Source organism: Miniopterus natalensis, chromosome 2 (assembly GCF_054644295.1).
Source record: "Miniopterus natalensis isolate mMinNat1 chromosome 2, mMinNat1.hap1, whole genome shotgun sequence".
NCBI classification, from domain to species: Eukaryota; Metazoa; Chordata; class Mammalia; order Chiroptera; family Miniopteridae; genus Miniopterus; species Miniopterus natalensis.
The window spans coordinates 64,380,343-64,393,824 of record NC_142082.1 but is presented as its reverse complement, the minus strand read 5'-3'; the positions used below and the strand labels follow the sequence as shown (position 1 = coordinate 64,393,824).

At 35.9% G+C, this 13,482-nt stretch overlaps 1 protein-coding gene across 1 annotated transcript in view; it reads right to left on the bottom strand.

Moving 5' to 3' along the window:
• The window catches only part of DIAPH3 (diaphanous related formin 3), a 425,390-nt gene that overhangs the window by 184,042 nt on the left and 227,866 nt on the right, over nt 1-13,482 (bottom strand). Inside the window, exon 21 of the mRNA XM_087814306.1 lies at nt 7,351-7,590. Coding sequence (XP_087670432.1) covers nt 7,351-7,590 — 240 coding nt within the window. The remainder of the gene's footprint in view (nt 1-7,350; nt 7,591-13,482) is intronic.

The following is a 13,482-nucleotide window of genomic DNA, read 5'->3' as shown; positions in this document are numbered from 1 at the left end:
TCTTAAAGGGCAAAGAGATAAAACTTCATTTGCAACCACTTATCCTGGGCTCCATGGGAGAGAGGGCAGAGCAAACTAGTCTCATGAGGGGAGTCTGCACCTACCCAGTTTGCACCTCTGGGTAGAGAGCTGAAGGGACAGACACCAGAATCCCTGTGCTGAGTCATTCTCCCCCACCCCAGAAACCATCTTTCTTGGGTTAAGCAATCACATAAAAAGAAGAAATAAAAGGCATCCAAATTGAAAAGAAAGAAGTAGAACTATCATTATTTGCAGATGACATGATATTGTATATAGAGAAACTCTAAAAATTCCACCAAAAACCTAATAGAACTGATTAATGAATTCAGTAAAGTGGCAGGATACAAAATAAATGTCCAGAAAAGTTGCATTTTTATACACTGCTAGTATTAGGAAAGCAATTGACTCTTTATGTCAGCTTCATATCCTAAAACTTTGCTATAACTGTTTTTTAGTTCCAGAAAGAGAGAGAGAGAGAGTGTGTGTGTGTGTGGTGGGGGGGGGGGGGGTTACATAGGCAATTATTTCACCTATGAACAAACCAGTTTTATTTCTTCTAGGTCTATATACCTTTTATTTTATTTTCTAGTCTTACTGCCTTAGCTAGTATTTCTAGTACAATGTTGATCAGGAATGGTGAGAGGAGACGTCCTTCCCTTGTTCCTTATTGTAGGGGATAAACATTGTTTTTTACTGTTAAATATACTAGCTGTAGTTTTTGTAGGCATTCTTTATCAACTTGAGAAACTTCCTCTCTTTTTCTAGTTTGTTGAGAGTTCATATCATGAACGGCAGTAGAATTTTATCAAATAACTTTTCTGTATATCTGATATAATCAAATGATTTTTCCTTTTTAGCCTGTTGATGTGATGATGGATTATCTTACTGATTCATACCTGAAATACATCCCATTTAGTCATAGGTTATAATACTTTTTATATATTTTTGGTTTTGATTTGTAATATTTTGTTGACAATTTTTACACCTATGATTATGGGAGCTATTAAGCTAAAATTTTCCCTTATTGTAATGTCTTTGTCTGGTTTTGATATACATCTATTTCATCACTATACTCTTTCCCACCACATAAGAATATTCATAAACACCGTTGGTAAGTAAAGACAATAATGTTACATGTTTTGCCTCTGATCCCCAAAATCTAGAAACAATTCAGATCCTTGCTAAAGGAGACCTAGATAACAAGCTTCTTAGAATATCAAAATTGGAGCATCCCATTTAATTTTGGAATTCTCATTTATAAAATGTAAAAATCAAGGATGGCAGGTAAGACTTATATTGAGTGCAACCTCTGATTTTTAGTAGCTGTTGGTAAGTGAGGTGTTGAAGGGATTCTGAGGCTGTGTGTTTGGGAGAAAGGAAGTGTGACAGACTAGCAATGCTTGTCACAAGAGCAGTGAGCTACAGCATACAAGCAGTGCCAGTGCATTTGCTGATTGTGAGCAAAGCTACTCTGTCTTTTATAATTCTATTTATTAAAATAATAATTCTAATTTACAATGTTTAAGAGCAACTGAAAAAGGAAACAGAGGTAATGTGAATAAAATTTATCAAAAACACTAGTTAGTAAAGCCAATTAAATGTTTCTTAGAAAACGCCATACATTAAACGTGTTAATGAATGAGTCAAAGGGTTTAAGAATTCTAAATAGTTTCACATTGCTTGAGAGTATTTCAGTGACTTAATTGGCTGGATGTAAAATAAGAATGACATTTGTTATCTGTAAGTCTTTGGCGAAAAACTGTTTCACTTTCAAAGAGTGCCAAAATTCACTCCTGTGATTTTGCCAATTTGATAAAGAATAAAAATTTCTCTAAAGTTCTAAAACAATGACTGCAGAAGGAACAATGGATTTGTTTGGCGGAGGTCTTTCTTAAAACTAATTTCATAGAGTAAAGGAAAAAAAGATTCACAATATTAACCTGTGTGACTGTGACAGGTAGGCAACATACAAACTGCCTATAAAAGATCCATGTACTTGTGTCCTGCTTTTTATAATCACTGAAACTTTACCTGCTCAAGGCAGAGCCCTGCAAAGTAACTCAGGACACTGGCCATCAACATATTTCAGTTCCACTGTGTACCTGAAATTCATCTTCCTTTCACTCTTTTTTTCATTTTCAGAACAGTACTCAGCTTGGCAGTAAAGAGAAGCAACAGTTTTTGGAAATATTTTCACCACTCATCCTAAAGTGAAGAAGTTTTGTTTCTTTTTTGTTTTGGTTTGGTTTTGCTTTTTTATGTTTGTTGGTTGGTTCCAGACCACCAATTAAGTATCTTCCATCGTGGGAAAAGGAAGTTGGGCAGAAGACAGATAAAGTGATTCTCAGTTCAATCTGTGCACTAAAATCACGTGGGGATCTTTTTTTTTTTTTTAAAAAAAAAGCCACTAATCAGGATCCACATCCATACATGCTAAAGTAACCTAATGTGGGGCTGACATGTGAGAATTTTTTTAAAGGGTACTCCAGGTTAAGAATCAGTGTCCTCCAAGAAGAGCTGTTCACAATTTCAAGAGATCACTAATGAGAGTTGATGGAGCCATTAAAGAAAAAGAAAAAAAGAAAAGGAAAGTTCAACTTTTTTTGTAAAAAATAATCCCCATCACAACTTTGGTGAAGTTACTCAGTTTTGAACTGTGCTTATTATAAAGGGAATACATAGAACACCAGGTAAAATGTTTGCACACTAGAAAAGAGAACTTGGACAAAAATCAATCTTGCATGCCAACCCCTCACCTTTAACACCTACCCCCACCGCCCCATCACTGTGCATCCTTGTGAGGACTTCTCAAGATGAACTCACATTTCTACTGCCACAGAGAACAGAATGTTCCCTGCAAAGTGATACTGTGAATAAATTTATAGCAGAATCAATGGTTATTTGTTTCTGCAATTTCCCCAAAGTAACAGCACAAATACTGAATTTTTATTTGTAAAATAAAAATTACAGTGGGTAAACTCTTCCAAAATTTATGTCTACTATTCTAATATAGGAAGTCGGTATAATTACTTAGAACAAAGAGCTGCTTTCATAGCTACATCATTCTGCTGTAGTCACTGAGATGATGTTATTCAGAAATCACATATCTCATTAGACATAAGTAAACGTTACTAAACATGTTTACTAGTAACACTAGTTACTGCATGTGGACGGATAACATCATTTTTTATATTCACAAGTTAAAGTCATCTCATATATTTTAATATGGTGTTCAACTCTGATGGTTGGGTCAACTCATTCTTTGCTAGACCTACTTAGGAAAAAAAGATCTTGGCCCTACCAACAGGTTTTTTAGAGAAAAACTCCAACTCTAACCCCATACAAATTTTTTCTAGGTAGGCACTTTGGTTAAGCAACCACCTACCATCTGTTAATGAAATTTCTAAGGATATATATTGTCACTGAATCAATAAAGCTCCTGAGAAAAAGACTATAACCTCATCTACCTTTAATCCAGTTTTTATCTAAAGTCTAGTCACATATTTGGAGGACTATCATGAAAGACAAGTAGTCCACCCACTGTCCTAAACTACAAGTCTAAGGTTTAGTCCATTTGAAAAGCTGTGCCATCAGAAAGCAAGGTACTTAATCCACTTTACTTAAACTCAAAGTAGCATTACTGTAACTACAGACGACATTTGTACCTTATTTACTATGGGGGTGCTCTTGGAGTATCAAGCCCTAAGAGGCCCTGAATACATATTTGTAGGAGATGACATAAGGGGGCGAGAGAGTAGGGAGATAGTTGTAATAGATTTTTTTCACTTATTATTTCTGAAAACACAGCTCCACACCACGTTTTTCCTTTATAGCAACAGACATGCCATATTTCTTATCAAGTCCGGCTTTGGCTAATCAGAAAAACCACTATTTTTAGCTCATGAAAAGTTTCATCACCATGTCTGCACTTCATTTTTACCATCCGAAAGCATCTAGTTTAATTTTTATTTCCATCTTAATAATAGATTCTAGCTTATGTTTACCTTATATCTCATATTTCACTTTTATATTTATTTATCATAGCCATATCAAATCTTTGGTAGGAAAACAGACAAATCCTTTCTCTCTGAACTCTGGAGCTATTTTAGTTAGCCATCTCAATTACACATGTATAGTAAGATATAATATACCTCCTAAAATTAAAATACAATGCATATGGAATTCAAAATTCTATAACTATTCTAAACTGTCCAAAGTTAATAAATGAATATGAATTTTTATGTATGCTTCATACTTGAGCTAAATGTACAAAGGACATTTACAAGTAAAAATTTTGGATATAGAATATTAAATGTCACAGGATTATTCAGCATGTTTTAACAGGTTAAAATATAATCCTGTCTTTATACTTTCAAGTAAATTTGGAATTCCTTGTGTGGGGGCTTATGATCAAACCAAATCCTTAATACTCAGTGTGAAAATTCAATCACAATTGTCAAAGATCAAGCTGCTGCTTCTGATGAAAAAAAACATAATGAGGTATCATCTTGTTCAATATATGCTTTCAACTTGACCTGTAGGCTAATACAAAATAGGAAGTTCTAGTATTTATTTTGTTTCTTGCACAACAGAAGTCTCGTAAGAGGGATGGTTAAAATATCTAGTCTCATTGCCTGAAAATACAGTCAACTCTATTATCTGGAGACATATTAGCCAGTTTGCACATTGACTATAGTAAAATAGTAACAGCATGCATTGCATTTGTAAAAGATTTTAAAATTTCTATGCATCAAAGACTGTATCTCAATATGAGAGGATGTCGATTTTCAACTACATAATAACTAAGACACAACATTGTGCCTACTGTGTCATTCATTCAACAGCTATTTATTGAATATTTACTACGTGCCAAGCACTGCATTAAGCTATTCTACCTCATTAATCAGAACTGATCCCCCTCAACAACTCTCTTTTAACGAAGGCATGAGGGAGGGCGTGTGGTCAACTGTTTGTGAGTTGGCTGTAGTTTTGAGATACAAACTCTAAAGAGAAACAGACATTTAGTACAATGAAACAAACTCCAGGAAATTTGTAGGTGTAAAGCTAACTTCTCCCCACCTTGCTCTGCATCCTGTTTTTCCTTCCTTTGCTTCCCCTGAACCTGGAAATCTAGCTTCCCTCTTTCTCCTTCAGCCCCCAAGTTCATAATCACACCCCCTGGCAATTCCTTAGATGTTCCTTAAATGTGTACACTTCCCATCCTACCTCAAACCTCTCTGCTATGACTTTAGCTCAGACCACCATCATCTCAAAGCACAATGACTATTATGTAGTGCACACTCAAATATTTGTGCATAATTGAATAAGACACATCAGTTGAATGCCCTTTAAGACACTGAGGTAAACAAGGGGAAGGAAACACCAAAATAACCTGAACTCATTCTTTTTTGAGCAACCACTTAAAACTTGTGAGTCCCCTTCCCTTTCTTGCTTCATCTCAGATTGCCCTCACGGTCTATCTGCTCAGCTACATGTCCTCCATCACTCTCCTAGAGCAGGTGCTCAGTCAGTGACCTAGTCTTACCACTGTAACCCAAAACAGTGCTGTCCAGAGCTTACTGCAGCGACAGAAAGGTGCTAGGCTTATGCTGCCAGCATGTATGGAGACTGATTCACTTGAAACAAGGCAAGTGTGACTGAGGAATTAATTTTTAACTTTACATTTTAATTAATTTAAATAGACACATTTGGCTAACAGTGATAGTACTGGACAGTGTGTAGCTTAGTTTTTTCCATACTGCTACTAGAATTATCTTCCTACAAGATATCTGATAACATCACTTGCCTTACAGAAATAACATGTCTCCATAAAACCTTCACCATAAGGTATGGCATTTCAGGCTTTTCACGATCTAGGCCAATTTGCTATCTCATTTCCATTTTCTCCACTCCTCCCCCATTTAGGCTCCAACTGCATTGGATCACTCGGTGTACTCACACATGCCATAATATAAGCTTTTATACAAACTGTTGATTCCTGCGTAGAATGCCTTTTCCTCTCAGGGAACATCTGCTCACTCTTCCAGATCCAGCTCAAATCCCTATTCCTCTCTGAATACTTACCTGCCTGCCCTCAGCACAGCAAGGCTCTCTCTCTCTCCCCTAACTCTGCTGCTGTAACATTTTGTATATAAGCTCCATTAAAACATTTAACCATAATTAATGGTTTAAAATGTGAAAAATATAAGTTCCATGCATCTAGGTAAATATTAATCACATACACTAATGAGATGATCAGGTCAAGCACTTGGCGCAAGAGTAGTAAGTATGCTATATATGTGCAAAGTCTTCAATACCTGTGTTATGAATCACCTCATCCATGCAACAGATCTTAACAGAATATAGAAGGCTAAGAAAACAAGGAGAAGGAACTAAAAAGATGGAGGCGGAAGAGGGGAAAAGCTCACAAGGCACTGATACCAATGGGAGGTTTAGGTCGGGGAACTCAGGTAAGAAAAGTCATGAAAGTACCAAGAGATTAACTATTCAGCAAACCCACAGCTAAAGCTGAACTTGTTTCTCACCTTCCCTTCCTAACTGGCAACAGCAATAATCAAATTCCTTAGTCAGGGAGGCTAAATGTTAGCAGGTCAAGAACAATAGAAAGCTTTCCTTGTGATGTGTAACTGAGAAGAATTTGTTATAAGCAGATCAATAACACACTATTACTGTGGCCCACTATTTAGGAAAGAGCTCTGTTACATAAAACATTGAACCCAGATGAAAAAATACCTCTAAACTTACTCAATTTTCATATCCTCTAAAATTAACTTAGATAGAAACATTTCAAACTCTGAGTTACATTTATTCTCCTTTGGAGAGTAATAATTTCCCCTTTATATAAAGCAATCTCACTTTTCTCTCCCTTTAGTCTGCTTGCAAAAAATAAATGCAAAGAAATGTTTAAATAGTTAAAGGTAAAAATTTTAGTGGTAATCCTAAGCAAGTCTCAATATATATACCATCATATATGCAGGTATCTGAACTGAATGACTACTAGGTTTAAATAATATTCTGATGTTCCATTTCATTAGTTTGAGGAAGCATAGGTTTACAACATAATTTTGTTATTAAACAAAATCCTTCAGGTGGATTTGCAGAATACAGAAAATTAATATTTGGATTTAGTTCAGAGGTTGAGTAAATTAGCTTAGTTCACTCTGGGTTTAGGTTCATGGTTCATTCAGTTCAAGTTCTTGATAATGAGCACATCAAAACAAAAATATTTAAATAATGTAATAAGAGCTGACATTCTACAAGTAAGTGTGCAGGCAAATATGTGTTTTTAAAAAAAACAACCAAACTCACTTTACAGAGAGAGCTAAGGTTAAATCCAAAGGTCTGAGCATTCCGGGAGCCGGCATTCATGTAGTTTCCCATTAGCAATACAAGTTCCAGCAACTTGCTGAAGCTTTTGCTCTTCTTTATGTCTTCGCAGGCAGTGCTGACAGCCATGATGTCAGGTCTGATGTTATTCACCTGCTCTTCAAACTGAAGCTTAAAGAGAATAGCACTGAGCCGCGGCCGTAGTCTCTTCACATTGCTCATCTGATTGAAAAGAAAATAGCAGATTTCCTTTAAAATGCACGGTATACTTTAGTACTGTAAGACTGCAAGTGATCTGGGATGATTTATTGGTATGACAGTACCCAAGAAGCAATATATCCCCTAAAACTGATAGCACGAAGAGAGACAGGCCCTGCTTGTTTTTCTGAGGAATCCAGAGTCGTCCCTCAAAAATGAAAAAAAAAATTTTTAAAAAGTAACTATTGAGATGCTCAATGAAAAGAAAGCTTTAATTAAATGATAAAGTTTAAGTATTAAGTACATATATTTTTACAACTAAATTTTCAAAAGAATATAGAGAGGCAACGAATTATAAAACATTCATTTTTTTGTTCAAAACCAAAACATGCTGGGTCATATTTAAAACATATTCAGAAAGGTGTAAAAGAGGGTTTGTTTTCTTCAAATAGCAATTGCTGTCCTCAGAAGCACTGCTGACTAACAATACATGCTAGATAGAGGGAGAGTAAATAGGTCCCAATTTGTACTAAATTGACTTTCTCTAGCAACACAGGAAAGGGGAATGACTCCTGACACATACTAAATTAGCAGAGTTAGGGTGAAGGAACATGAGCGTAGCAGGAGACAGAAGCAGTGCCAAGCCACAGGTGTTTGGGACTCAGGGTTGCCCTGTTGGGAATGTAGAGGGGTGAAAGTGTCAAAACACGCGCGCACACACACACACACACACACAAAAGGACTAGAGTGTCAGCAAGTTCTTGCCTTAAACTTACTCCCCATGTTCTAACAACACATGCTAGGGGAAGACGCACTCACCTGAAGGCTGAAGACAAAGGGCACTTAAGCTACATATGAATTCCTTGGCCAAATGTATTAGGAATCTGAGACTTAAAAGAGACTGATGGGGCAGTAATACTATAACCCTTGAACTTCAACAACTATTATAAACATCAAAAGCAGTTTGAGGCCCGGTCAGGGGGAAAAGAAAAAAGAGAGAACATGACAGGGTTAAAATAGGGCCTAGTGCAGCCAGTTACAGGCCCCCAAAGGGAAAGGCTAAAAAAACACTATCTCATGAGGTGTACAGGATGTCTGTTAAGATAGAAAGCTATCTGCTAATAATATGATTGTTATTTAAAATAAAATATGCCATACAAAAGCCTAAACTTATTCGATCCAATAGGATAATGCAGACACTGCTTTAATGATATAACAATATAACCAAGCACACTCACCTAAAAAGAACCGAGCAATAAAGAGGCAGTTCTTAGTAGATACCTCTGAGAATGTGTCTTCAGATGGAAAGTTTCTTAGCAAATAATATAAATATCTATTTTACATCAGTACTCTCCCAGGCACTTGACATGTGAAATGTCTATGTGCATAAAGGCAAGATTTTTAAGAGCCTGACTAATACAGTTAGTTAACAAGAAGTCCCCTCTACAAAGTACTTTAAGGAATGTCTTAAAATGACTTGACTACAAGGAATGCCTTCAAATTCCTGTCTCAAGAAAATAATTTTTTCCCCTGGAAGAGAGTAAAAAACTAGTAGGCTCAAAAAAGACAAAGTTTAAAGTAAAAGGAAACACTACTAATAATGATTTTACAGAATAAATATAAAATTTTAGAAAAACAAAGTGAGGGCCATTTAGAATAATATTTGGATACTGAACGTCTAATACACAAAGTAGACTTAAGAGATGATTACTTCTGCCTAGCCGGGCGTGGCTCAGTGGTTGAGCATGGACCTAGGATCCAGACGATCGGGGTTCGATTCCCGGTGAAGGCACATGCCCGGTTTGCGGGCTGCAGCCAATCAATGAGTCTCTCATCATTGATGTTTCTATCTCTCTCTCTCCCTCTCCTTTCCTCTCTCTGAAATCAATAAAGATATATTAAAAAAAAAGAGAGAGAGAGATGATTACTTCTCACAGAGTCATTTCAAGTGTCTTAAAATGCTCCCAAATGGACTTACTTCCCTGAAATTTTTATCCTTACTTAAACATTGCAAATGGTAAATATTCATATTATATTGGAGCAATTCCAAATAATACTCCATGACATTTACTATATCCTTTAGGATAATAAGATGTAGAAAAGAACACTCACATGAGTCCATACACACAGGGCCTTGCCAAGGTGTATACTGAGCCCACGGCATCTGTTTCAGTCTGTGCCTTTACTCACGGTTATGAACTTAGGTAATTAGCAATTTGCAATAAACATGAGGAGGAATTTTCCAGTATCCCATGTATACCTTTGGTATTATTACTAAACATACTAATTTTAACATATGTTAGTGTACTACTCTGTGCACAAAGAGAAAAAAAGACTGCATAAATGGCTATATGATACCACCCAAAATATGTTAAAGCTTTCCTGCTGACAAGCTAACCATATGCAGCCAGTATAAAGTAATTAATTTTCCTAGAAAAAATATAACCTAGATTTGTATGAATAATGAGTCTACCTGGCACTAGGGACAGGTACCTTCGAAAGACAGAGTAAGTCTATGATGTAATGCAGAACAAAGTGCTATATTTTCATAAAAACCCCTGACGAAGCGAAGTCAGGAAAGGTAACCAAACAACAGGTCTTTGACCCACAGTCTTGTAAATTAGATGTCCTTTTCATATTGCTCTTTCTTCCAAATTTAGAAAAGTTAGGATTTTGACTGATATGAAATAAATGTATTTCAGTGAATGAAATTACTGAGCTGGAAAGGAACATGAGAGATCACCTGGAGCTAGTTCCTGACTTTAGTCCACTATTTAGCCTACTCTGACCGCATAGGCCAAATGGTGGCGCCTTTTATTTAAAAAAAAAACAACAAAACGAAACGAAACAAAACTCAATGAAAGCTAATGTTCTAAGACCTAAATCTTGGGATCTGTGGTAATAATAGCAGGGCTCTTTTTCTTATTAATCAGATGGAATCAAAAAGTAGGTTTAAAAATGGGAAAATACTTTTTGAAAAACCCTAAAGAATGTTTCCTCATCACTTCACATATTCTATCAACATTGGGGATCTGCATTTTGTTTGCTTGTTAAGGAACCTAAACCCTGGCTTGGCTGACAAAGACTAAGCCGAATGCAAAAATGGAGAGCTATAGCATACAAATACTACTCTCAATGGTGATAGAAAGTCATTAAAAAAAAAAAAGGGTTATAGTAAAAGTAGCTTTAAGATAGTTAATAATTAGAACGTTAGAGAAAATTATAATTACATTTTTACAGAGGTATCTTTAAATTTATTGTTATAGAATCTTAGCAATGTAAGCCCACAGCACCAAAATCTGACAATAATGAATTATAATCTGAAGATAAATCTAAAGGCATAAGGAAGTAAAAAATATTTTATTTCACTACTATTTTTTGAAGGCAGGGCGCAGTATTCCTGGAATCTCTCACCCACCACCACAGAGGATACATGCCAGATGAATAATCTTAAGAACAGTGACCAGTGAAAATCAAACAAGCAAATCCAGAACACTAAGGGTAATTTTTACTTCAAAATTTTGTTTGTTGGCAACATGTGTTGTTGGAGCAGGGACAACATTAAATGAAAGTACCTTTAGAGAATCAATGAACCAACAAGTATTGACAGTGCCCACTCGTTGCTGAGACACAGAGGTCGTGGCTACTGCCCTCATAGCACATTTCATCTACTTCTTCCCATCTGACTTGAAGGGTAAAAAGTAGAAAAAGTCCTCAGGGATGTAATCTCTCATGATCTTATTATGTTTTTCACATAGAATTTTAATTTTATCCATTATTCTATGTAAAAAAACCACAAAATCAATTTGGCATTTTTTATACCATGTTTAATGCCATATCTGGTTCTCTTTATAGATAGTTTCTTTTATAAATAAGAGATTTTCAGAAACCAATTTATTCAAAACTTGTTGGGCTTTTCCACTCCCTGCCTGCAGACTTGTTGAGGCTAAACTCAAAAGAAAGTTTAGTATATGCTTCATCTCTTTCATTAGTCTTCCCGAAAGTCATTACAAAACTACTTAACCATTCATTTAACTTTCGACTGCTACGAGTAACCTACTGATTAAAAAGCTACTCACTTCAGTTTTAATTGACTAACTAAACATTTACTTCATACATTTTGTAAATACATAATTATAAGGAATAGTGGAGTAGCACTTTAGGGAGGTTAAATGACTGCTTCAAGGTCACATACTGCCAATCAAGTGTACAGTTCCACTCAGAGCAGCACATTGTAGAAATTAACAGCCAAGACTTAAAAATGACCTGATGCTCAAACTACTTCTACTATGATTTCCAATAAGTAAGAATGGGCTTTAATTTCGCCTCAGGAGGTATCAGATATAAACACTACGGAGATGACCCTGCTGTGCGCTCTGCCTACTACTACATATTTCTTTCCTTTCTCCTTCGTATATTCAACTACCTCCTGTTCTGCTGAATTTTTAATATTTTTTCCAGATCCGCTTTCGGTATCCCCTCCACACTGTACTCTGCACTCATATTTTCATATTAGCTAATTCTTCTGCTCTCAGGGGGAAACGTGTGATAAGCAAGGAGAATGTTAAAAAACAAATGCATCTTTGTGAAAGACAGGACTAGAGAAAATGACAAAGGGTTGAGGGAGGAAAGTGACATCTGAGAAAGAAACGGGATCTAATAATAAAATTAAGACACTTATTAGGAAAAAGTTTTGAACTTGACTTTTCTCATTAAACTAGGTGAAAAATATCTAACCGTCACCATTTGCTAGCCAATGTTTTCATGATATCCAAAATTCTCAGGAAAAAGAAATATTCATTTTACTTCAAGAGAAGCATCAAAAACATAGCTACTCAAGTGCCTTATGCCTGGGTTGTGCTCAGAATAGAAAGAATGTTTTTAAAATAAATGTGCCCTTATGATATTAAAACTCGTAAGCTGAAATTATTTTTAAAAGCTAAACAACGGGCAAGTACATATGGTACTTTTTTTTTTTTTTTTTTTTACAGGTTTTCATAGGAGCAAGGTAAAGCCAAGAATTGTTTAAAAAAGAAAAGAAAAAAATTAACAGGATACAAATATATATTCCTCCAGCTAGCCAAGAAACAGACAACTGGCTATAGACATCAGCTACTGTTTGTCTTTGTTTACAAGTGCTTATCAATTCTGGACCACTAAGGATTTCACAGGAGGTCCAGGTGAGTTCTGTAGATACTCAGGATCTGCAAGTGGTAAAACTAGAAAGCAAGAGACTTATTTAACTTGGCAGTCTTAGCTAGCACTCCTAACACAAAAGTTTCATATCTGATGAATTTCAAAGCTGGCATAAAACCCAGAACCATTCTGGTGTCTTAAATTCATTCATGTCTGCTTCCAGACAGTCCCCACCCTCCCATAAGACACCAATGTTTTTATTTCTATCGCTGTTCTTTAAATTTATATTAATGAAACTTAAACACGTTTTGTGTCTGGCTTCTTTCACTCAAGCAAATGACTCTGAGATTCACACACGCACAGTGTGATTCAGTACTTTGTTCTTTTTTAACAAGCAATAATATTTCATTGCAAGAACACACTCAAATTTCTTCATCCACTTTCCTGTTCATGGTTTTTGTGTTTCTTTCTGTTTCACTTTGAGGCTATGTAGTGCGATGGGTTGAACAGGGGCTCCAAAAATGATAAATTAAGGCCCAACCCCAGGTACCTGTTAATGTGAACTTATTTAAAAACAGGGTCTTTGAAGATGCAATGAAGTTAAGGCTCTCGAGAAGAGATGGTGCTAGATTTAGGGTGAGCCCTAAATCCAATGACTGATGTCACTTTAATAGAAACGGTACAGATGGGAGAGAGAAAGAGAGAGAGAGAGAGAGAAAGAGAGAGAGAGAGAGAGAGAGAGACAAACAGAAGACAACGATGCAAGGGAGGAGGTGGAGA